The 25,200-nt window shown below is 43.4% G+C and overlaps 1 protein-coding gene across 1 annotated transcript in view; it reads left to right on the top strand.

Moving 5' to 3' along the window:
* Positions 1 to 25,200, top strand: part of LOC122787927 (peripheral-type benzodiazepine receptor-associated protein 1-like) — a 1,795,954-nt gene that overhangs the window by 1,749,024 nt on the left and 21,730 nt on the right. Inside the window, exon 31 of the mRNA XM_044054852.1 lies at positions 11,824 to 11,940. Within this exon, the coding sequence (XP_043910787.1) occupies positions 11,824 to 11,940 (117 nt within the window). The remainder of the gene's footprint in view (positions 1 to 11,823; positions 11,941 to 25,200) is intronic.

Below are 25,200 nucleotides of genomic sequence, written 5' to 3'. Positions count from 1 at the left end.
GGCTCCAAGTTCGGAGCCGTCACTGGGTGAAGCTGTACCATCCATCTCGGTTCTGGCTGGAACCGATGTTCCTCCCTCCCAGTCGGCTCCGACACGTTCCTCGGAGCCGTCTGAGAGTCGGAAAAGATCTAGGTCTCCTTCTCTGGAGTTGATACATTTGGCTCAGAGATCCCTCTGCTCCAGTCGGAGCGTAGTCATCGCTCATCCCACTCTTCTCAGTCCTCAAGACTTTCAGACCATGACTTGGAAAGAGTGGTCAGTAGACTGTTAAAATCGTTGAGCCCTAGCTAAAATGTTGTTCAACCCCCTCATCAGGTGTCGGCTCCATCACGTCTGTAGATATTCCTCCTCAGACTCATCCTTTGAGCTCGGAGCCAGAGTTCGTTGGGGTTCGAGTCGTGGAACCGTCAGCTCCGATACTTTCTCCTTCAGTTCCGTCGTCGGCACCAATCCCTTCCATGGTACCATCCCTGGAGGGATCTGGGTTCCAGGACTCCCTCGTTGGCTGTGAGGGGGCAAGTGGCATCGAACCCTTGTCAGACCCCGCTCTGCCCCTCAGGGCTTCGGCTCAGGTGAGCTTGGCTCCCACATCTGCCTCGGAGCTGTCCCCCTCGGTGTGGAGAGGGATTTTTGGTTTCTTTGGAACCGGAGCCCTCTCTGCGTGTGGGCAGAGATGCCTTGAGGTGATGAGGAGTGTACTGGCCCCAGTCAGTCCATGATTGACCTCGGCTCCTCCTTATGGTGCCTCGTCAGCCTCTGCCCCTCTTCCAGACCCCAAGCATGGGGATCCAGTGCTCCAGGACACCCCTTTGGGTGTATCTTCCTCTTCCGAGGCCTCCCCTGATCATTCAGAGGATCCACCTCATAAGAGGAAATGCAAGATGAAGCATGTTGACTCCCCTGAGTCTGTCACATCGGATACCGAATTAGAGGATTCGGAAGGGTCCCCAAGATCCCCCTCTGAAGATGTCTTTTTCTCAGAGGGGGAACTGGACTGCCCTAAGCTCTTCCGAGGATGAGTCGGTATTCCTGGACACGTTTGAATCCCGACGTTCCACCTCCTGGGTGTCTCCGCCTTTCAACCCACTGATGTCTGTGGTGACTTAGAAGGCGTGGTCAGCTCCAGACACAGTGGAACCGACCCCCAGAAGACCTGCTAAATTCATAACTGCACCACAGGACAAACAGTTTTTGACCAAAGGTGTCCCCATTGATGCCATGGTGATAGCGGCGGCCACAAAGGAGGAGTTGGTAGAAACCTCATCTTTCTATCCCCCTAACAAGGAGTCCAGGATGATGGACAGATATGGGAAGCGGATGTTCTCTTCAGCGACCTTTTCCATGAGGTCCCAGAATTATTTGTGCCACTTTACCAGTCTTCAAAGGGATCTCCTTAAAGAGCTTGGAGATACCCTCCAAGATCCATCAGCTGAGGGGGCCCAGGCTAAAGCAGTCTCCCAGCTGGCAACTCTTAATTCAGTGGTGAACTCCTCCATGAGGCTCATTTCTTATGCAGCCGATGGTGTGAGTAGAGCCGCAGGCGCAGGCATTGCCCTAAGGAGACACGCTTGGATGCGGCTATGTAACTTTGCGGAACCTTTCAGAGCATCTTTCACCAACACCCCCTTTGATGATTCCTCTCTCTTTGGATCACAGGTGAAGGAAACCCTTACCAGGTGTGAGCAGGAAGGCAAGACTCTCTCTGCCGTGGGAGTCCATTTTTCCACTCCTTCCAGACCCTATCCCAAGGGTCAGAAGAGTGGAAAGATGTGGTTCTAAATCCCAGGGAGCCTTGCCGGACACCGTGGTGAGTTCCCATTCAGGGGCAGAGGAGGAACAATAATAGATGCCGACCTTGTGGCAGAGGGGTCCGCAAAATCAGGGCAGCAGAGAATCCCTTCTCTGAGAAGCTCCTCCAGCATCCCTGAAGGGTTTCCGGCTGCCCACCTCTGGAGGCAGTCGGGGGAAGATTATCGCTGTACCCAAGAGCCTGGCAAGACATAACACAAAACAAATGGGTACAGTCTATTATATCCGGAGGCTACAGAATTCCCTTTGTTGCACTTTAAGGTTAAACAAGTCCCTTCCAGACGTTCCACCTAATCTAAGGGACCAAGCAGTTCAAGAAGTCTCAAACTGCTAAGAAAAAGGGCCATCCAGCAAGTCTCAGCAGACCAACAAGGATCTGAATTTACTCAAGGTTCTTTTTTGATACCAAAAAAGATAGGACTGGAGACCGTTATGGAACTCAGAAGACTGAACAGGTCTGTACAAAGAAAGAAGTTCGGATGGTCACGCTACAGTCCATTTTACCCTTCCTGGGTCAGGACAATTGGATGTGCTCTATAGATCTTCAGGGCGTACTACCACATCAAAATGGACAGACGCTCCAGAAGATTCCTTCGTTTACAGCCAGCCATTATCACTTCAGAGCTCTGCCCTTTGGTCTCACCACAGCCCCCAGGGTGTTCATCAAATGTATGGCAGTAGTTACCGCTCACCTGAGATGGCAAGGATTCAAGGTGTTTTCATATCTAGAGAACCGGCTCCTCACTGCTACCACCAGGCATCACCTTCTGCGAGTCAGAGACTGCACTATCGAGACTTGCTCCAGGCTAGGTATCACAATAAATTTTGAAAAAGTCTACATTGTCGCCCTGTCAATTATCACCTTTATAGGCCCAAATTTAAATACAAAAGACATGTCAGTGGGCCTTCCACCAGATGGGGTATTAGTGATTCACCAACATGTGAAGGTTTTATTAGCGTGCAAAAGAATTCAAGCCAGGTTTGTCCTCCAAACTCTGGGTCTCAAGGCAGCAGCGATCATATTCATTCCTCTAGCTCGTTTTCACATGAGGATTCTCCAGTGGCTTCTTTTCACCCAATGGTCCTTCCAGCAGCTTCCCATGTCTTACATGATTATGATCACAGAAGCATGCATGAAGCACCTTGCGTGGTGGATGGTCTCCGCATCAGTGTCCCACGGCAGACCATTTGTACTCCCCCCTCCAGTTGCTACGGTGACCACGGATGCCTCCCTGATCAGGTGGGGGGGGGGGCATTATCAGGGCATAACAGTCCAAGGCACCTGGCAACCTCACAAGTACCATCTGCATATAAACGTCTTGGAGATGAGGGCCGTGCTCTGAGTGTTGCAAGTTCTTCAGGACTCTCTTCCTACTGGGGCCATTGCAATTCAAACGGATAATATGTCAGTAGTGTGGTATATCTACAAGCAGGGCGGAACCAGGTCCTACCCCCTATGTCGAGAAGCACTCAGACTCTGTCAGTGGGTGATCTCTTCCCAATGGTTTCTGATTGCAACGCACATCCTTGGGAGGTCCAACGTCATAGCAGACAGGCTGAGCAGAGCAATTCTCATGCCTCACGAGTGGTCTCTGAATCAGGTAGTTGCGGACCAAATCTTCCGCAAATGGGGCCAACCTTGCTGCGACCTTTTGCAACTCCCTTCAACAGCAAGTGCAGCAATTTCTTCTCTCTCTTTCCACTTCCCGGACATTCCCCAAAGATGCTCTAGTCCACGATTGGCCTCAGGACTTCTTTATGCATTCCTCCTTTTCCCTAATCCCGAAGCTAATACAGAAAGCTACCGTATTGGGCTCAAAATGATCCTCATTGCTCCTTACTGGCTTCGACAAATATGGTTCCCGTTCCTGCATCATCATCTTCTCAAGCAGCCTTGGACTCTGGACCTAGTTCCAGACCTTCTGATTCATCAATCGGGCGGGCTACACCAATCCCTAAGATCTCTCCAACTCACTGCTTGGTTGCTCCACTTCCAACTTTAGCCAGGCTTCCAGATATCTCCCCCCTCTGTGCGCAAAATTTTTTGTCATCGCACAAGTCTACGACTAGAAAAACTTACGCTAGTAAGTGGAAGCGTTTTTCTTCCTGGGCAGAGGCTAAGAGTATAGACCCCTTTTCAGCCCCTGTACACCACATTTTGGAATTTCTTGCGGAACTCTTCCATGCTGGGTCCGCTTCCGCTACAATTACAGTTCAGTTAGCTGCAATTTCAAATTTTCACATTGGCCTGTTGGAAAATAATATGTCTCATAAGCTATGTAAAGCCTTTCTCAAAGGGACCACTCTGCTCAGGCCCCCAGTGAGAGATCTTCCACCACCGTGGGATCTAAATTTGATTTTAGCTTCTCTAATTTTGCCCCCTTTTGAACCTGCAACTTCTTGTTCCTTGAAGTTTTTATCTTGGAAAACCCTTTTTCTGGTAGCTATTACTTCAGCCGGAAGAGTTTCGGAACTTCAGGCTCTTTGTATCCGTCCTCCGTACCTAGTGTTCCACAATGACAGGGTTGCTCTCAGGACTAATCCTTCCTTCCTAAGGTCTCTTCAGAGAATAACTTGAATCAGTCCGTAGACCTTCCTGTATTTTTTCCTAACCACACCAACAAGGCAGAATATAAATTGCATCAGTTAGATGTTCACAGGCAACTACGCTTTTATTTGCATAGAACTAAGGGCATTAGAAAATCGGACCAACTTTTCCTTTCTTATGCTGTGGGTAAACAAGGTCTTCCAGTCTCCAAAGTAACCTTTATCCAAGTGGTTGACTTCAATCATCACATTTATATATCAACTGAGGAATAAAGAATTGCCAGTTTAAACCAAAAGGTCACTCCACCAGAGCTTTAGCCACTTCGTTGGCCTTTCAGGCAAGGTTGCCCATGGAATCTATTTGTGCTGTGGCTACGTGGGCCAACCCACATACTTTCATTTTGCATTATAAGTTGGACGTGGTTTCCAGGAGCAGAGCTGATTTTGGTTCCACTGTTCTGAAGAGTTTGTTCCGATGAGCCACCCAGGATTTTAGGTGTAGGGATGCTGTCCCAACCAGCAAGAATGAAGGCGAGATAGACAACTTAACATAAAGAAGTTATGTACCTACCATAACGTTCCATGTTAGTTGTCTTCTTTTCGCCTTCTTTCTTGCATCCCACCCTCCATCCCCCTATCCTAGTGGACCGAGAAGAGTTCCTCTTGATTTTTCACTGGCTGAGTCTTCTCTGGCTATTCCTTTCTGACTAGTAGTCTCTCCAGTAGGATTTATGCATTCTAGGATAGGATTCCTTTCTTATTATGTCTGCATTTAGACTTACCAAACAAGATCTGGGTATCTAGCACCAGGCATCATGGGACATAGGGTGGCCTTGAGCCAGTAAGCAGCTCTCTAGCTTTTGAAAATGGCCAAGTCAGAGCCAAGGATCGGCTCCGAACCCAACCAGCAAGGAAGAAGGTGAGAAGAAGACAACTAACATGGAACATTATGGTAGGTGCATAACTTATTTTTTTTTCCCCCAGTTTGTTACTTAACTCTTGATTACATTGCAATATTAACCAATTGTGAGTCAAAATATCCTTGACTTTAACATCAAAAGTTCCAAACTGTGTAAACATAGTGTTGGTATATTCTTGTTTTTTTATTATTATTGGGTCTCGCCACCCTATTTTTGGTTGTAGCTTCACCTAAAAGTGGGACAAACTTGTTTCCCCACCCCCTAAGAATTTTGTCAGCCAAGTTGTAAACCATTTTTTGGGGGTACCCTCTGGCCAGAAACATAGAACTCAAATTTCATAGTTCTAATTTAAAATCTGTAATAGTGGAGCACATTCTGGCTCCTCCAATCATCTGGTCTCTAACTAGGTTTCTTTTGATGTAATATGGGTGGTTACTTTCAAATGCAAAAAACTGTTTGAATATGTGGACTTTTGAAAAACCTTGGATGTAAACCCTTGAGTTTCATAGTTCTTTTTAATTGTGACGTCCAGGTAAAAAGAAAACAGGCATAAATACAGAGCTGAGAACACACTGTAAAAGCAAAGGAACCACAGTAGGTAATCCACAAAGAATATTAAGAAAGGGGTCCACAAAGCTTTCATCCCTGCACAATCAGGAACTTCATCAGAATAAAGCAATTCCGGCAATAGATTAAATTTAAATAATCAGAATAGTCACAAGGTCATAAAAACACACCCCCTCTTCCCTTTATTTACATATTTAATAAATAAGCATAACATAAATATAAAAGACATATTAAATATGAACATTTGAAACAAAGATATAATAATTTACTCTAATTATATAAAACCATTTAAAATCATCTCTCTAATGCTTTTAATTTTAAGAAACATGCAATTGAAAATGAATCATTAAGGTCTGGCCATTGCAAAGCATTCAGTTTTAATTGCCAAAGAGCTTCTTGCTTTTCTAAAATCAGAGCCCAATGGCCTCCCCTTGCATCTGGCATAATTACTTCTAGTATCATAAATTTAAACATTTGATCTGAGAATTCCATATTATGTCTGGCCAGGGCATTGGTCTCCTTTTTGTTCTTTGTCTCATGTGTTAGTAGATCCTATTCTTTAATTTTCTCTCCGTTTCCCCACATGAAAACAAGAGCATTTTGTGCAAATTGCGCAGTAAACAACTTTCTCTGAATTACATGTGCATTTTTTCATTTTTCTAATATTATTTATACTAAATATGCAGCCCTCCTCAATATAAGTACAGTAATTGCACATACCACATTTCTACATAAACCCACTCTGAGATTTAGATGATACTTGTTCTAACACGTTTTTTATAGTCCTGCCCTTTTTATATACAATAACAGGGGCATCACCTACAATATTCCTAGTGTCTTCATTCATAATAAGTACACTCCAGTTTTTAAATAGAATGTCAGCAACATTTTTGCTGCAATTATTAAAAATTGTCAATCAGTGAATAATGAGGGTAATCTAACTCATCTTATACAACTAATGGCATCATAATACCAGCAGATGCAATCCACTCTGAATAAACTACAGTTCCCAAGAGACCTTGATGCAGATGAGTCCATGCACTCGATGACAACTTCCGGTGGATTAAGGTCAACAGGAAAAGCTGCTGTAGTCAGTCCCAGACCAACTCAACAGTGTTCCATGTGGTCAGGGGAACTTTAACACGTAAACTAATTCCAACAGAACCATGCAGTTTGAACAATGGATCAATAGAGACTTGAATTTTAAGAGAGAGGAGACTGTTAGCAGATCAAAGGACATCAACACACATTTATGAACATCTGAACTTAAAATGAACAAGGTACGTAGTCTACAAATTGACAATGCCTATTTGGCAGAATGTATTCGGGTTCAAAGAGTACCCAAAGGACTGCGTATGTATAAGTTTCCAAATGGTATTAAAGAAGGGGGGAAGAACTTAAAGAACTTTTAGCCATGTTTGACCAGCATGGCTTAGAGCTGTTGCATTTTATTATTAAAATTAACGGTAGTAAAATTCAAAAGTTAATGAATGAAATTAATGTGTTAAATCAAAGTATTGTGGAGGATGATTGTTTTATGAATTATGAAGTGAAATATGACAATATTTTTAATAGGATTGAACAAATTGTTCAAAGTAACACTGCTGTTGGTATCCATGACAATGGTATCAATTAACCATATGTCAGGCCACAATAAAGGCAAGGTTGGTTTCCAAACACGCTCCAAAACACGAAATACACAGAAAAAAAAGCATTCTCCGAGGAGAAACAAGAACTGTATAAACCAACACACCTCGTGGAACCAGACCTGATACCAAAAGAAGAGTCCAAAGTAAAATTCTTCCGTTTATTCACAGCCACAAAATAAGTCAAGCGCTTTCGTCTGCCACAATACAGGACTTTATCAAAACAGTTAACATCCATAGGTTCATAGGTTGGTACTAGGCTATCCACCCTAGGGCCTATACAAGCCTAGCCATAACAATTACCTGGATATTTCTTCCCAAAATATTTACTTCCCTGGACCTCTGTCTAGCAGGGTGACTGACGTGATCCCTGGGGTGAATTTCCTATCTTCCATCCAATCATCAAGGTTCCTTTTGAAGAGGGCCAAGGAGGCGCTCTGCTTGATATGTATGGGCAGTCTATTCCAGAGTATGGGGAGTCTCTGGGTCAGGAACCTATCCCTCCAGCAAGTTTTGTTCATTGTGATGACAAGGTTTAGATCCCTGGAGCGTGTGGCTCTGAGGGATTGGGATTTCTTTAAGTGGAGCATGTCCAACAGCTCAGGGTTTGACATTGCCTTGTATGTTAAGCAGAGATCGCCACAGAGTATAGCTGGAGTTTTTTTTTAGACGGTCAGCATAGGGCATCTGCTTTTGGCCTGTGATTCTTTTAGTGAGGTATTTCTGCAGCCTTTCCAGCTGTTGCAGATGTCTTGTGAGGTACATACCAAACGGGTGTTGTACTCTATAATGGGTTTAAATGAGGGATGAGTACAGTGGGACAATGACCTTTTTTTTGTCTGGATAAAAAGCCATTAGTGATGACATGTGCCACATAGGATTTCCTGACTGTTGTGGTGATGTGGTTCTCGAAGTTGAGACCACTGTCCACCTGTGTCCCTAAGTCTCTCATCACACTTTCGGTGTTTAGTGTACTGCTACCTATGTGGTATTTCATGCGTACATGGTATTTCCCAAAGGGGATAACTATACATTTCTTGGCATTAAGCTTGAGCCCATAGCTCTGGCACCAAGCATCTGTTTCTGTAAGGCCCTTTTGTAGAATACCCACATAATTTGGGGATTCAATAATGGCTCCCAGTTTGCAGTCATCTGCGAACTTTGTTAGCCAGAGTCCCTTAGTGTTGACCTGTACTTCAGAGAAGTAGATGCCAAACAAGAGCGGTCCCAGGACTGAACCCTAAGGTACTCCAATTTTAACTTGTCTGGAGCTGGATTTGGAGTCATCTACTTTTACAGTCTGGGTTCTGTCTGTAAGCCAGTTGGCAACCCGAGTGACCTAGGGATTTATGCCCAGCTTAGTAAGTTTATCTGTGATTTCAGAGTGGGGTGGTGGTGTTGAAGGTCTTAACGAGGTCCAGATAGGCTATGTGGACTGCCTTACCCTCATCCACAGCTCTGGAGACTGATTCAAAGAAGTCAGTCAGGTTCAGGAGACAAGATCGGCCCTTCACAAACCCAAACTGGGTGGGGTCCAGTGTTTGAAGGTTGCCAATGTCTTTGTTTATAAGTTCCATAATAATGCGTTCCATGCCCTTGCAGATCAGGCTCGTCAGACTGATGGGATGGTAGTTCCTGGGACCCAAGGTGGATCCCCCCTTGTGGAGTGGGATAACTGTAGCTGTGCGCCACTCAGTGGGCATGACGCCTGAGGTTTGGCTATGATTAAACATAACACAGGTGAGGGGCCAGTTCATTTTGTAGTTCATGTAGTACACAGCCCAGGATGTCATCTGGTCCCATGGATGCTGTATTCTTCTTTGGAGAGTGCGGTTTCTACCTGTGTGGCTGTGAATACCAGAATTTGGCAATCTTTTGGTATTGAGATGGGCCATTTAGGGGGTGAGAGGAGGGTGAAGTTGGCACTAAATCGATCTGCCAGGATATTGGCAATATCCTTGGGATCAGTATATTTAATGCCATTCTATTGTAGCTCAGAGCAGATCTGAGCATTGCCATTTAGATTCTTGACATAACTACAGAATGCCTTGTGGTTGTCTTTGGAATATTTGGCAATTTTATTTTCGTAACTAGCTTTGGAGGATTTTATGAGGGATCTCAGCTTCTTACTGAGGCTGGTAAGGGAGTTTTTTGCTTCCTGGGATTTTCCTCTTTTCTGCAACAGTTTCTTCCTTCTGTTGTATAGTTTATGACAGGGGACCACTAAATTGGCTTCCTTTTTTTGAAGGAGAGCATCTTGGTTCTATTTGGGATGGCACGATTCATGCATGAGTGGATGTGCTCATACAGTGCGCCTTAGTGTAGGATTCAGCAGTCGAACTTTCAGCTCCCGTCTGCATGGGTGTCATGACGTTTGTCACTCATGACCTGAGTAGCATGAAGTTGGCTTTGGAGAAGTTTTTTATGGAGGTTTCCTTACTGTAGGGTGGGGGTGGGATGTGGATGTCAAGGGTGATTAGCTTATGGTCAGACTTGACCAATGAGGGGGTGACCACTGGTGTAGAGCATCTCCCATATTGGTAATGACCAGGTCTAGGATACTGGAGCCCCTGATGGGACAATGGATTAGTTGATCCAGGGTGTTGGAATTCATGAATTACAAGAACCGCTGGGAAAGGGTGTTGGTACCAGAGTAGTTTTCCCAGTTAATGGCAGGGTAGTTGAAATCACCCAGTATTAAGGTGTCTGGTTGTATCTTAATATTTTCCAGTATATTTAGAAAGGTGTAGTGAGAATCTTGGGACATGATGGGGGATCTGTAGCAAGCTACAATTTGGATTGCAGTCTTGCCTAGTGTTAATTGCACCTGGAGAATTTCAGATGCATTGTGTTGGGCAACTAGCCTGGAGGTGTGAATATCCTTGGTGAATATGGATACTCCTCCACCTTTAGTGTTTCGGTCTTGGTTTGGACGACGAAAAGTGTGGTAAGAGTTGTAGCCAGGCATGGGTGCTCTCTGGAGCCTTCAACCAGGTCTCTGTTACTGCACAGATATCGATGTTCTCCATTCTTAGGAGTGCCTCGAGAGAGTGCATTTTGAGGTTTAGACTTCTAGGATTAAGTAGCATTATCTTCAGATTTTGCATGCTTGTATCTGTTACGGTGGTGGTTTTGTCCTTTGAACCTTGCCTAAAAAAGGCACTATAGGGATGGCAAGAGCTTTAGCCAGTAACCTGAATCCCAGGGGCGACAGGTGCAGACCATCTCTGGCAAAGCATCGTGGTTTGTCGATCATGTCATCCCAGACAGACAGATACTGGATCCCCTTTGAATGACATCAGATGCTTTTTTCCTTGAATTAATTAACATCAATTTAGTACGTAATTAATTCCATTATCCAATAAAAGCATTCATGAGCTTTTAAAACATTCACGTAGTCATTCTAAAATCACAATCTATTAGTTATTACCATTTTAAATGAAAATAATTATTAATATGAATACAAAACAAACATATATTATTCAAAAACTTTCTATAAAAACTTTCACAGTTCATAGTTTAGTTGCTCTTTAAGTATAGGTACAAGGGAAACGTTGTCATTCAGACCTGGAGAGTGGGTGGCATTTAACAAAATCTGCCATCTATACTCACTTCTATATATGTTATTTGAGGGGGTTTTATTATCTTTTTAATAAGATGTTGTAAGTAGTGAGTGTACATTATATATACATGCACCCCTATAGATGTCTGTGTTAGGGGAGCATTCTAATAAACAGTCTACATTATTTTTGTCATTGTAAATGGAGGCCAGAGGTCCAGAAGTACTTAGAGTTCAAATGCAGCTTGAAATAGACTCCTTTTGACAGAGTCTGAGAATCAGTGAACTCAAGGCCTACTGTTGCAGGCCATATGTTGTTTGTCTTTCGGCTTTTCCTGGTAAGGGGTCACCACAGCGGAACTCCGGTCCGCTAATGATTGGCAGTAGATTTTTACAAAACGCCGAGGTGCCAGCTCGACACCCAACCTTCAACGAAGGCACACCCATTTACGCACGCATGTCTTTTGAATGCTACCCAACCGCGGGGAGGACATGCAGACTCCACACAGAAGGTACTCCCAGGCCAAGAATCGAATGGGAGAACCTCTTGCTGTGAGGTAACAACGCTACCGCCGTACCACCGTGGCATTGCTGCAGGCCATATGTAATATCCCTTTTTCTGCAGAGGAGAAAAAAAGTAATGCAGTATTATTGGTGGAGATCAGCTTCATTTGGGAATAAAAGTACTTGTCAAAGTGAGCTACATAACTTAGTTTATTACTACTTTATTAGTTTATTTACTGTTTATATATTTTTCTTTTTTTTTTTAATTCAGGGGGAAATGAATGAGCAGAGAGCCTTTGTACCATCTAACTTTCTAGAACAAGCCCCTTCCAGCACAGAAAGTACAGCAGGGTTAATGAGGAGCCCACACCAAACTGTAAAGGAAGAGGTGAGTTTTTATGTTCTGTACTAGAATAAAGTATCATTTGTAATAATGGTCAGATAATTAGATTTAAGTTAGCCATTTAACTTGTAGGAACAGACTTGTTTGAAATGCACTTATGAAAATATCTTTAAAGTATCCAAGCTAAAATTAAGTTCTCACTCTATGAATTCTTCAGTGTCCTTGAAAAATTACATTTTCAGGTGGGCAAAAATGGCCAGTCATCCGGGAACAAGGTTGCAGCAGGTGCAGCTGGCAGTTACCAACATGGGGCTTCATTCCAATACTGGGATACATTTAATTGGCGGTACTGTAACTGTGATCAGGACTGAAGCACCTTATGAGTGGTATAGTAACTGTAGCAAATCATTTGTTACATTTGTAGTAAGCTTTTGCTTCAGTTTTAAGCAGATATTTGTTCTCCTGAACTTAAAGTTGAGGGGCCCCAGACTGGGGAACAACAGTGGGTGCTAGATGAGCTTGCAGCAACTCTGTCTAGATTCCATTTATAGTCAGAGTAAACTCTGTCATTCAGAAACTACACAAGTGCAAAAACTGAACAAAATTCTGTGTCTCCACCGTCCCCGGACTCAATGTGCAGACAGCATATAGACTATTTTCACAGACATGTACACATGTAACAAATAGCTATTACATCCCGGACATGCAGGTGGACAGACTAATACACATAATTACAAACACTTTTCAAAGTGAACACTTAACTTGGATGAGACTTTAGTATTCCACAAGTACTTGTTTAAGACATTGCATTGATCCTTACATAGAAAAAGACATTGGAGTATTGCACTGTGAACATTAGAGTATTGCACTATGGTTAATTTATGAATTTACAACATGTATTGCACTGAAAGAAGAAATATTTTACTGCACTGTTACTGCCCTAGATGGCCTGTAAGTTAAGTCATGGTGAATGTTGCACTAAGTATAAAATGAGACTGATAACTAGGTTAATGCACAATTTGAGACAAGCTTCTATAGTTTCTACTGACCCAGATGGCCATCATGGAGCGTAGTTGTTAGTAGAGTTCAGCAGCCCGATGATATTAGGGAAGAAGCTGTTCCTGAATCTCGTACTTCTGCAATGTCTGCTACAGAAGTGCTTTCCAGATGATAGAGGCAGGAACAGTCTGTAAGCAGGGTGAGTGCAGTCTTCAATTATTCCTCTGGCTCTGCTGAGACATCTGGATAAGTACAAATCATGGATAGGTGGGTCTTTGATCTTCTCAGCTGTCTTCACCACTCTTTGGAAGGATTTGCATTCAGAGCTAGAGCCGCTTCCATACCATCATTAACTACCATAGAACCTTACTTCAGCAAACTTCACTCACCTAACCACCAACAATTGGGGCAACTCGGGATAAATATGGCTAGGCTTGTAAGGGCTCTAGGGCCATTAGCCTAGTAACCTTCTATGAACCTACAAATCTGTATGCAAATACTGTGTGCACACACTATATATATTTATATACAGATTTAGAGCTATATCTCTGTAGCTATTTCTATATCTATTATTTCTGTATATCAGTCTCTCTCTTTCTATGTGTATGTCTACTTAAATATCTATCTATATAGATATTTCTTTCACTCTCTGTCTCATATATGCACAAACACATGCACATGTACAGCTTTAAACTTGCATACCGAATCATGAACACATTTTAAAATTTCAGTACTATGTACTGGAGATGTTAACAGAATGTGAATTAACATGTATTATCTGAAGTTAAAAAAGTTGTCATTATTTATAAAGTGTAATCCACAACTTTATCTTCCAAAAATGCCAAGAGCAAAATTTGTAGGCAATATCAGGGATGTCTCCAAAAACCAGAGGCAGAAATGTGTACACACATAATAGGTTTATTTACTTGTGTGGGTGTATATATGGTTGCAGTAAATTCACCTGAGCCAATAAAATAGGCATTTCTTTATCTTTATTATAATAAAGTCTACGTCAGATCTGGGATCTACTCTACTTGCCATGTTCTTATTAATACTTGCCCTTTATACTTTAAATTCCATGGTAGCATTATATGTTTATTATAAAATCACTGTTGCAGAAGCCTAAAATATATGGGATGTGCTGGCAAAGATCAGACCATCTGTCTAGCTTCAAAAGCTTTACACCATCTTCCTTGTGGCCTAGCCACTGTGCAACTTGAGATCAGTATAAAAATACATGTCTAGATAGCCAAAATTTCAGAACTTTCTTGCCTTCAAATTGTGCTTTTCCCTGCAGGCTTTGATTGATCAGTGGTCAATTAGTACTTCATCAAGGTTAGCAGATAAATACCCCATTAAGGAATACCTTCCACTTCTTTTTTGTGTGAAGAAAGGTTGTTCTTTTCTGTCAGCAATATTTGCTGAAGCCTAGAATTGGTATTTTTAGCGATTGTCACTGAATAGGTCTAACATTTTTTGGTCCTAGCTCCCGGTGGGAAATATCTTTCAAATAATTAATTTTTGTAAAACGTTTTGGCTTTGTGGGTTGTCATTAAAAATGTTTACCTAAAACCTCATTTTGTAGTTAGATTGTTTCACTTACCATCCTAAGCTCTGCTAGCCACTTATCAGACATCTTTTTCAGTAAACAGACTGCCTCTGGGTATTGGGTATTCCAATATAAATAAATGTATTTATTTGTTTTACTAGGAAAAATGTTACTTTTCTGTGAGAGAGCTGTTAGGGACTGGGGCTAGTATATCTGATGGTTATCACTAAAAACTTCTCAGAAAGAAGAGTTGTGTAAAACATACCATAACAGTAGATGTCCTCTTCACTGCTGCAGTATTCATAGTCTCTGGGAGCTCCTGCCAAGTATAGCCCAATGTCCAGCAAGTATACTAAAACCTTTATTACCTAGGAAGCATTGCATAGCTCTCAACCTTCCATCTTCAAAATAATGTGGACCAAATGGTCAAAATGTGGAACACATACTAATGGCTTACTGACAACTTCAACTAGGAAGGTCAAAGGATGGTTAAAATATGTTGGTTTTACTTATAAATATGATCCTTTAATGAATTAATATGATTAATTTCTATTTACCATGGATTTTACTTAAAGTCCTAACACTGAATGTATGACACACACTTTCAATGTGGAACTTCGAGGAACATTAACTTTTTAAGACCCCAAATGAGGTATGTTCCTCATAATGAGGTACACTTGAGAGGTATGCATTAGATATATGCTCCTCACACAAGTGGACAACATAAAGGTGATGTACATACGCTCCTAATTCAGAACTGAAGTGACCTAGGAGAACCAGGACCCCCAGTGGAAAGGAGGATATGTACATCTATAAAAAGGAAGGATGGAGAGGAACCTCTCAGCAAGTATGAAAACACTCCCCATGTAAAAGGAAGAGAAGGGGGGGGCAGGAGGGAGGGAGTGAATACTGCAACAGTGAAAATACCAGTTCTAGCCTTCAGCAATGTCAAAGAGGTGTTGGTTATAATCCAGTCTATAAAATCTTTTATTCACCCGTTATCTGCATGACTTCTGCAGGTGATTATAGACACCACCACAGTGGTATGGTACATAATGGCTTGGGAGATTGTTTTACAGCACTCCTTAACACTCAGTGCAACATACATTCCATCAAAGTAAAATGTAGTGGCAGACAAACTGAGCAGGACCAAGGGAAGACCCTCACAAATTTAAATTGAATGAGGGGTCTTCCAGGAATTGATCTAGTAGTGGCGAACACCTCAAATAGATCTGTTCCTCTTACTTCAAAACAGATAAATTCTGCAGCAGGACTTCTTGCAGACAGGCCTGGAAAACAGATGCATTATCATTCCCATGATCAGGGATGTTCCGTTTTGCATTTTCCCACCCTTTACATTGATATCCAGAATAATTCTGAAGATTCAGAAGGATTCTCCATAATCATTGCGGTAACTCCCTTTTGACCCTGGCAACACTGATTCCCCCTACTTATTTAAATGGCCAAAGGCAGTTACCACATGCTTCTTCACATTCTGGATCTACACACATAAGACAAGGGGTGTTTGTTTTACTCCAGTCTCAAACAACTTCAGTTGCTTGGATGATTCCATTTTGATACCTTTTAGGCAACCTCTTTCATGAGGACTTACAGAAGGTACTAAAGGAGGCAAGAAAGTCTGCTACCAGGAAATCTTATATTGGTAATTGGAAAAGATCTTCCGGTTGATGCCTTGACAATAATCTGGGTCCAGTCAGGGATTACGTACCACTGGTTCTTAAATATTTCTGCAAGTTACTTTTCTCTGGCCTTTCTTTCTTAAAAACTTTATTAAATTATGACTCAAGACACTGGCAAACATACGTTAACACAAAAGAAAACAAGTAATGTTAACAGTTTTTCATTTACACACACACGCACAGACGTGTGTGCGCATATATAAATATAAATATATATATATATATATATATATATATTTTTTTTTTTCTTTCTTTATTCCAACATTAAATAAATTCCTCAATTCCTTCCTTTAAACCCAACTCCTCCTAGTGAACGCAATTTTGCATGCATTGCCCCACAAATTTCAATTTTTTGTAATTTACTCCTTTTTATTAAATATCCAATTTCTAGTTCTTTTATCTGTTTTACAATATTTAAAATAAAATTGGTTTACATTTTTTCCATTTTCCTAGTTACTGCTTTTTTTTGGCAGACAATATATGTCTAGGCAATTCTAATCCTGGATCACAGCTCAAATTAATAATTTCCATAGTTACAGCCATTTGCTCACTCAATATTTATGTCAGAATAATCTGTAGGGATTTTTAAATCTGCAAGCTCATTACACGCCAAACAAACATGTTGCTAGTTACCTCTTTCTTCCCCCTCACACCTCCACAATTTGCTATCTACAGCAAGATAAATTCTTTTAAGTCTGCTAGGGGTATAAAAATGCCTGCACAAACATTTCCAATCAAAATCTTCTGGACTTAGTTACATACTTGGGAGCCATATGTACTCCCCATTGTTTTCTCTTGTAAATTGCTTTTCCAGTATCTCTTCCCAATCCTTTCTAACCTCCTCTGACTGACTCTTGTAGTTATCATGCAAGGTTTCACATGCTGTACTAATTATCCGTTTTTTAACAGCCTCTATTCTAGATTCAACTTTCCCTTAAGTTTCCTCTACCCTTTCTGTTTGCCTGTAGTCTGATATTAATCCCTGGTAGGTAAGTCAGTCAGTAGCATGCAGTGCAAACCCTTCCAGCTCTAGTTATTTGCTCCCAGTATTGTGGATATTATGGTTTGTTTGCCAGTTTTCTTCAGCAACTTCTTGCCTATTCTCTGTACCCCCACTTGGAGTCATTCCTATTGGCAAAATGTTAACTTAGTTCTTAGAATACTTTCTACAACTTTATGAGTAGAACATTCTGCATGATTATTCTTAGGGATCTGCATCCAAAACCCCACTCACCATTTCTTGAACTTCCACCCTGCTTCATTGTCATCCTTTTTCATTTTGAATTACAGCCTTTTGTTATGTTATTTATGTCACCTTAACTGTGTAGCTCTAAAATGTCCCTTCAGATCAGGTAATCCTAGATTCCAGTTTCTCGGTTTTTGTATTATCTTTTTAGTCTGTTCCTACAGTTCCTTAGCTGCCATAAGGGAAACCTTTTTAATCCATAGTCAAATACTTCATCTTATTTTGGCCCCATAAGTATGGGTATTGCTGATCCAATTTGTATGTGGGTACATAAAAGAAAGGCTATAGCCGTAAATTGTCTTCATTAAATTTTATATCCCTAAAAGGCTTCAAATGGTTTTATAACGTTCCACAAAACTGAGATGTCCTTTTCTGGATTTATCAGGTACAAAAATAATACTTACAAATAAAGCCAACCAATTACATCCTTGTATTTCTGAGTCACTTATTTTCTTTGCCAGTGGCTCTAAATGTAAAGCAAATAAAGGAGTTAGAAGATACCCCTGTCTTGTTCCCCTGTTCAAATACAGCTCATCAGGGAGGAACCTTCCCACTTTAATTTGTATCAGTGATCCTTCACTTATCCTCCTAATAACCTTATTATTGTATCAAGGAATGCAAATGCTTCCATTGCCCTACTCATAAAACCCCAGCTTACTCTGTCAAATGCTTTCTCTGCATAAAGATCCACTAACAACAGAGTTATTTTCTTATATTCTGCTTTCCTCTGTCTCACCATTGTTCTATTAATGTTGTCAAATGTCAGAACCATGCTGAATAACTATCAATTTTGGCAACACTTTTGCCATTGTTTTAGCTAGTATAGACAAACACTTTACAGTCATGATTTAAAATTGAAATGAGTCTATACTATATGAAGCTGGGTCTGTTTGGTTTTTAGGTAATCCAGCCACCCCAGCTTTCAATTACATATCTTTAATCACTTTCTTTCCACCTACCTGCCAGACTTTCATACCATCTGCTCCCGGAGACTTTCCTGAAGATTGATTATACTTCACTGTTTTTATCTCATCTCCTCTTAGCTAAACTGTTAAGTCTGATGTTATCTATGTCATTAATCATTACAGATGGGTCTTGGACCCAACCTTGGATCAGAGCCGGCAGCTGAAGGACAGATCCAGAGCTCAAGCTGTTCACCTTCCCATAATCCCTTGCTGACCTGTAACCCTCAGATTTTGTTTGCAGTGGAAAGGCTAAGGACTTGATTCTGGTAGCTCAAACTTTTCTTACAAATAAGTGTTTAACGAAAAAAAAAAAATAGTAGTTTTGAAGCATTTCTTATTTTTCTGCTTCTTCTTTGTTTCAGTTGGGGTGTGTGTGTGTGGTGCCTTCTCTGTTGGTGTACATGCATGTTGTTAAAGCATGTCTGATAAGCATTATGGCTTCAAGCGATGCAAAGCATGTGCGGTCGGAAGATGCCTCATTCTGACTTGCACAAGGACTGTATTTGTTGTTTAGCGGAGCTTTACCTGGAGGTTGAATGCGACATTTGTGCCGCATTTAACCCCAGGGCTTTCATGGAGTGTAGGAACAAGTTGATGTTCATACTAGGCTATCTGCCCCAGGGCATTTATAAGCCTAGCCAGAGTGTGTTTGGCTTTCGCCACCCATTTTAAATTAATTTTGCTATGCCCTTTTTCGAGGTTAGTATACTGTGCCTCTGTCTAACAGTGACATAGAAGTGATACCCGGGGTAAACCTACAGTCTCGCATCCACTCATCAAGATTCCTCTTGAAGAGAGTCAATGAGGGACTCTGCCTAACCTGGACTAGGATTTTATTCCAGAGTGAAGGAAGCCTCTGGGTTATGAATCTGTCCCTCCAGCATGTCCTATGTATTTCAGTGCTGAGGTTCAAGTCTCTCGAGCGCGTAGCTCGATGGGATTTGGATTTTCTGAGGTGCAGCATGTCCATTAATTCCGGGTTGGACAAGGCTTTATACGTCAGGCACAGATCACCTCTGAGCAGGTGGTATTGCCACTGAGTAGAGCTGGAGTTTCTTTAAACGGGCAGCATATGGCATCTGTTTGAGCCCTTTGATCCTCTTGGTGAGGTACTTTTGGGGTCTTTCCAGTTGCTGCAGGTGTGTGGTAAGGTACATCCCAAAAGGGGCACTGTACTCAATTATGGGCCTGATGAGGGATGAGTAAAGAGGCACAATGACCTCCCCTGATCTAGATGTGAATCCCTTCATGATTAGGTGGGCTATATAAAATGTTTTTCTAACCACTTTGGCCACGTGGTTGTTAAATGAGAGATTGCTATCAACTTGGGTCCCCAGGTTCCTAATTACTTCTTCTGTACTTAATGGATTACCACATGTGTGGTAATTTGTGGGCACTTTGTTTTTGCCAAAGGGGATGACTATACACTTTTTGGCGTTTAGGTTGAGGCCATGGCTCTGGCACCAGTTGTCTGTTTCTATGAGGCCCTTTTGGAGGATGCTTGTGTTGGCTGGAGAGTCGATTATGGCGCCCAGTTTGCAGTCATCTGCGAACTTGGTCAGCCACATACCTTCTGTGTTGGACTGTACCTCCGAGAAATGTATACCGAACAAGAGAGGTCCCAGGACTGAGCCTTGTGGGACGCCACTTGTAACTGGTTTGGAGTCTGATATGGCTCCAGCAATTCTAACCATGTGGGTTCTGTCCTTGAGCCAGTTTGCAACTCATCTAGTGACATAGGGGTTTATATTTAAGCTGGTGAGCTTATCTATAATGCCCGAGTGGGGTATTGTATCGAAGGCTTTTGCGAGGTCCAGGTAGGCTGTGTGGACCACCTTCCCCTCATCAATGGCCTTGGTGACTGTTTCAAAGAAATCGACCAGGTTTAAGAGGCAGGATCTGCCCTTAACAAAGCTGAACTGGGTAGGATCCAGTGTCTGTAGGTCCCCAATATCTTTATTTATGAGGTCCATGATGATCCTTTCCATAGCTTTGCAGACCAAGCTAGTCAGGCTTATGGGGCAATAGTTTCCAGGATCTGTTGAGGCACCACCTTAGGTGCTGTATGCCACTCTTTGGGTACATATCCTGTAGTAAGGCTGAGATTGAACAGTAGTTTTATGTTTGGGTTTAGCTCTTCTTGGAGTTCATGTAGGACGCAGTCCGGGACTCCGTCTGGTCCCATTGATGCTGTGTTTTTTGCTTTGGAGAGGGCGGCTCTTACCTGAGCATCTGAGATGTCAGGGGGGCAGCACTCTGCTGGGATAGATATTTGCCCTTTTGGTAGGGGGGAGGGGAGTTTGCGCTGAACCTGTCAGCTAGGATGTTGGCAATGTCTGTGGGTTCGGTGTATTTTTTGTCATTTTGGACTAATTCTGAGCATATCTGGGAATTCCCACCCAGGTTCCTAACATAATTAAAGAAAGCATTGTTATTATCCTTAGTGTCTTGTGCAATTTTTCTCTCGAAGCTGGCCTTAGACGATTTTATGAGTGCCCTTAATTTGTTGCTAATACTGATCAGAGATGCCTTCCCTTTTTGGGATTTTGCTCTATCATGTAGTAGCTTCCTCCTTCTATTGTATAGTTTGTTTATGGCTGGGGTCCACCAGACAGGACGTCTGCCTTTGAAGGATTGGGTCTTGGTTTTATTTGGGATTGCATGATCCATGCATTCCTGAAGGTGTTCATAGAATGCGTTTATAAAGGATTCTGCGGTCTGGGCCATATTTTCCACAGGTCCAGGGGCTTTGAAGGATTCCACCTCGGTTTTGAGGAGTGTGAAATTTGCTTTAGAGAAGTTTCACTGTGGTTTTCTGGGAAGGGGGTGGGGTCAGGATGTGAATATCCAGTGAGTTTAGTTTATGGTCTGATCTTACTAGTGAGGGATACACTTCTGATCTGGAGCATAGAGTCCCCATGTTGGTGATGATCAGGTCCAGTATGTTTTCCCCTCTTGTGGGAGTGGTAACAAGTTGTTCCATAGCATTTGAGTTTATAAATTCTAGGAACCTTTGGGCTAGGGTGTTGGAGCTAGAGTAATGCTCCCAGCCTATGTTTGGGTAGTTGAAGTCGCCCAATATAATGGTGTTTGGAGAGACCTTCATATTTTCTAGTGTTCTCAGGAAGGCCAAGTGGGGTTCCTGGGTTTGGGAGGGTGGTCTGTAGCAGGCTATAAGGTGGGGTGCTCTAGGGAGCCTTGAACCAGGTTTCTTTTACTGCACAGATATCGATGTTCTCCATGCTAAGGAGAGTTTCGAGTGCGTGCATCTTGAGGTTTAGACTTCTGGCGTTGTGTAGCATTACTCTTAGTTTCTTATCCCTTGTGATACCTATGGAGGTAGGTTTGTCTTTTGAGCCTTGCCTAAAAAAGGCACTATGGGGGTAGCAAGAGCCTTTGCCAATATCCGAAAGCCCAGGTTAAAAGGGTTAGCTAAGGGTGGTCAACTGGCATTGGGCTCACCTCTAAAGCTGCTTTGGATCCTAAGAGGAGGCCTCCCTCTCCTTCCAAGGGATCTCCTTCTAAAAAGCAGAGGGTCTCAGATCGCAGACCCCCAGATCTGAGCCCAGCCTCTCTGGATTTGGGTCTGGGGTCTTCTGCTCTGAGCGCCTCGGATCAATCTCTTGGATCAGAGGCCTTGGCACCTTGGTTGTCTTTGTATCTGACTTGCCACAAAAACCTTCTCAGGATCTGACCCATTTGTCAGAGCCAACTGGTATGCCAGTTAAAGTATCGGATCCTACTAGGGCCTCGGATCAGATTGTTCTTTGTGATCTGATAGTCATTGAAAGTTCCACTTCTAGGTCCAAGAGTTTGGATCTGATACATCGGAGTCGGTTCCCCTGGATCATAGAGCTTTGGCAGGATCTCCAGCAAAGTCGGGGCATTCTTCCGTGTCTTCCAGAAGTTTCCTATCCACAGATATGGATAGTATGATGAGTTTCCTCAAGGTCTAAATTGAGTTGGGCTTGTTGCCATCTCCAGGGCAGTTGCCTAGGGAATCTCCTCCATCCACGTGACTTCACTCTCCTCTTCCGACCCAACCAGGTTTGGAATGCCAGGATCAGAGTGAGAGTCCAGTGGTGTCCAACATCCTCTCCCTTTGCAACACTGGCAGGGTCCCTCGCGGGCTCTGTTCCTCTGCAGTCGGAACATGCTGCACCTCATCCCTGCAAGATCAGTGCTGGTTCCCTGGGGGTGGGATTGGGCCTGGAATTTTTGGACCATTCCCTTCCCTTGGGGACTTCAGCTCTGGACAGCATGGGGTCGATATTATCTGGTGGCTTCAGTGTTGTGTTGGGGGTCCCTATTCTCTTCCCAGGTGGCTGAGCTGAGGCCACGGGAGATGAGGGGAGATGTGACCTTCTCCAGCCTGACAGTTACCTCTCCATCTGTAGGTCCTCCCCAGCCACTTTTGGCTTTGGGTGGCAAGGCTTTTTTATCCTTTCAGGGTCAGGCCTCCCGCGAGTGCCTTCAGATGGGCACTACCTCACTTGGGATCCCAGTCTTTTCAGAGTCCTCCCCAGAGCCCACAGTGGAAGAACCCCCTCAGAAGAGAAAGTGCAAGAGTAGGCACCTGGACTCCCCTAAAGTCCCTCACAGAGGACATGGATTTCGAGGAGGGAGACTGTCCCCTAGGCTTCCACCTGATGAAGTATCCTTTGGGGACATCCTCAAAATTCTCAAGCAAAGAGGTGGTTGGTCTTCTACCACCCAGTCTTCAGAGGAATCCATGTTTCTGAAGGCCTTTGGGATGGGCCCATCTTCTACGTGGGTGTCCCCACCTGCCAACGAGCTTGTGGATCTCATCGCTGGCAGAGCCTGGAGGGAGTCGAACACACTGGAATCGGTACCCAAAAAATGGACAAATTCCTCAGTTCCACCAAAGATAAGGCTTTTTGGAGTAAGAGCATCCCTGTTGATGCCATTGTGGTGGCTACTACTACTAAGAAGGAGCTAGTGAAGCAGAGCTCCTCAGTCCATACCCTGAATACAGAGTCTCGGGCGACTGACCATTTTGGAAAGCATGCGTTTGCCTCAGCAACATTCGGACTGAGGGCAACCAGCTACATGGCACATTTTTCCTGGCTTTAGAGGGATTTGGTATTGGAATTCACCACCTCCCTTGCAGAGTTGCTGGCCTCTCCTAAGTTGTCCATTCGACTTCCCTGGCTGATGCTTTGGTAAGGTTTATCTCCACCTCTCGAGTGGCTGACACAGGAATTGCCATTAGATGGCATGCCTGGCTTTGTCTTTGCAGGTTTGTGGAACGCTTCAAGGCATCTTTTACCAATGCTCCCTTTGATGGTTTGACCTTGTTCAGTCCTTCCATCAAGGAAACACTGACCTGCAGCGAGCAGGAGGGTAAGACACTGTCCGTGGTGGGAATCAGGTTATCTACTCCCCAAGTGAACTTTTTCTAAGACTCAGAGGTAGTAAGAAATTTTGGTTCTGCAGGATGCAGTCCTCCTTCCAGGATGCCCCCCAAGAATCCTCTTCTGCCCAGAGGCAGAGGGGTCCACAGAATCAGGGCTCCCAGGAACCCTTCTCGAAGATGCCCTTTTAGCACTCCTGAAGCGCTGCCCAACTGTCCCACCCTGGAAGCAGTCGGGGATGATTCTCCCTTCACCCACTAGCTTGGACAAACATCTCCTCAGATCGGTGGGTCTTAAAGATTTCCAGGTGTTATTTAATTCCCTTTTGTCAGTCCCTTCCCCAGTTTCAAAACCTCACCCGGACGTTCCACCCTGCCAAAGGGAATTGGCCCATCTCAAGGTCCCAGATCTTCTTTTAAAAAAGAGCCATCCAAGAAGTCCCAACAGGACAATGAGGGTCTGGAACTTACTTGTGCTGCTTTTTGGTGCCAAAAATGTTTGTGGAACCTGCATCCAACTTTGGACCTTGGCAAACTGAATCTGTCAATACAGAAGTCCAAATTTCGGATGGTCGGTGTTCAGTCCCTTTCTACATCTCTTGCACAAGGATGATTGGATGTTCTCAGTGGATCTCAAGGATGAGAACCATCATATCAAGATCGACAGATGCTCCAGGAGACACCTGTGTGTTTGATTAGGGGCCATTCACTACCAGTTCAGAGCCCTGCCCTTTGGACTCACCACAGCTCCCTGATGATTACCAAATGTATGGCAGTGGTGGCAGCTCATCTCAGGCTGCAAGGCGTCCAGGTCTTTTTGTACCTGGATGATTGGCTACTTACAGCCCCCAAAATGTATCAACTATCAATGGCCACCAATTATATCCTCAATCTCTTTCAGGATCTTGGCAACACAGTCAGTTTGCCCAAATCCAGTCTTTCTCTGTGCCAGAAGCTAGACTTTATCGGGGTTTAACTGGACACTGTATTGGAGACCGCAGCACTACCCCTATGTAGAGTTCAACTTATTCTGGATCAGGTCTCTCGCTTGCTGGTTTAGAACACACAGCAACCCACCTAATTCTTCAAGCGTTAGTACCACTCGCCAGGTACCACATGTGGGTCCTGCAGTGGACCTGGCTGTTCAGTGGTCTGCTCGGGTTCTTCCCATGTCCATGACCATCAGGATGACTTGTGTGCAGAAAACACCTTGCTTGATGGCTTCAGTCTCAGGACCTAACTCTCGGCAGACCCTTCTGTCCTCCCCCACCAAAGGCCACGGTAGGCCATGGATGCCTCCCTGTTGGGGTGGTGGAGGCATTTTCGGGGAAAGATGGTTCAAGGCACATGGTCCCCCCACACAGATCAATTTTCACAAACGTCTTGGAGATGAGAGCAGTGCTTCTAACATTGCAAGCCTTTCAGGCGTGTCTCCCTCTCGAGACTATAGCAATTCAAACGGACATCATGGC

The sequence above is a fragment of the Protopterus annectens genome, chromosome 13.part0 (genome assembly GCF_019279795.1).
Source record: "Protopterus annectens isolate FY-2018-M chromosome 13.part0, PAN1.0, whole genome shotgun sequence".
NCBI classification, from domain to species: domain Eukaryota; kingdom Metazoa; phylum Chordata; order Ceratodontiformes; family Protopteridae; genus Protopterus; species Protopterus annectens.
Note: the sequence above shows the minus strand (reverse complement) of the source record. Positions and strands in the feature narration are given on the sequence as shown.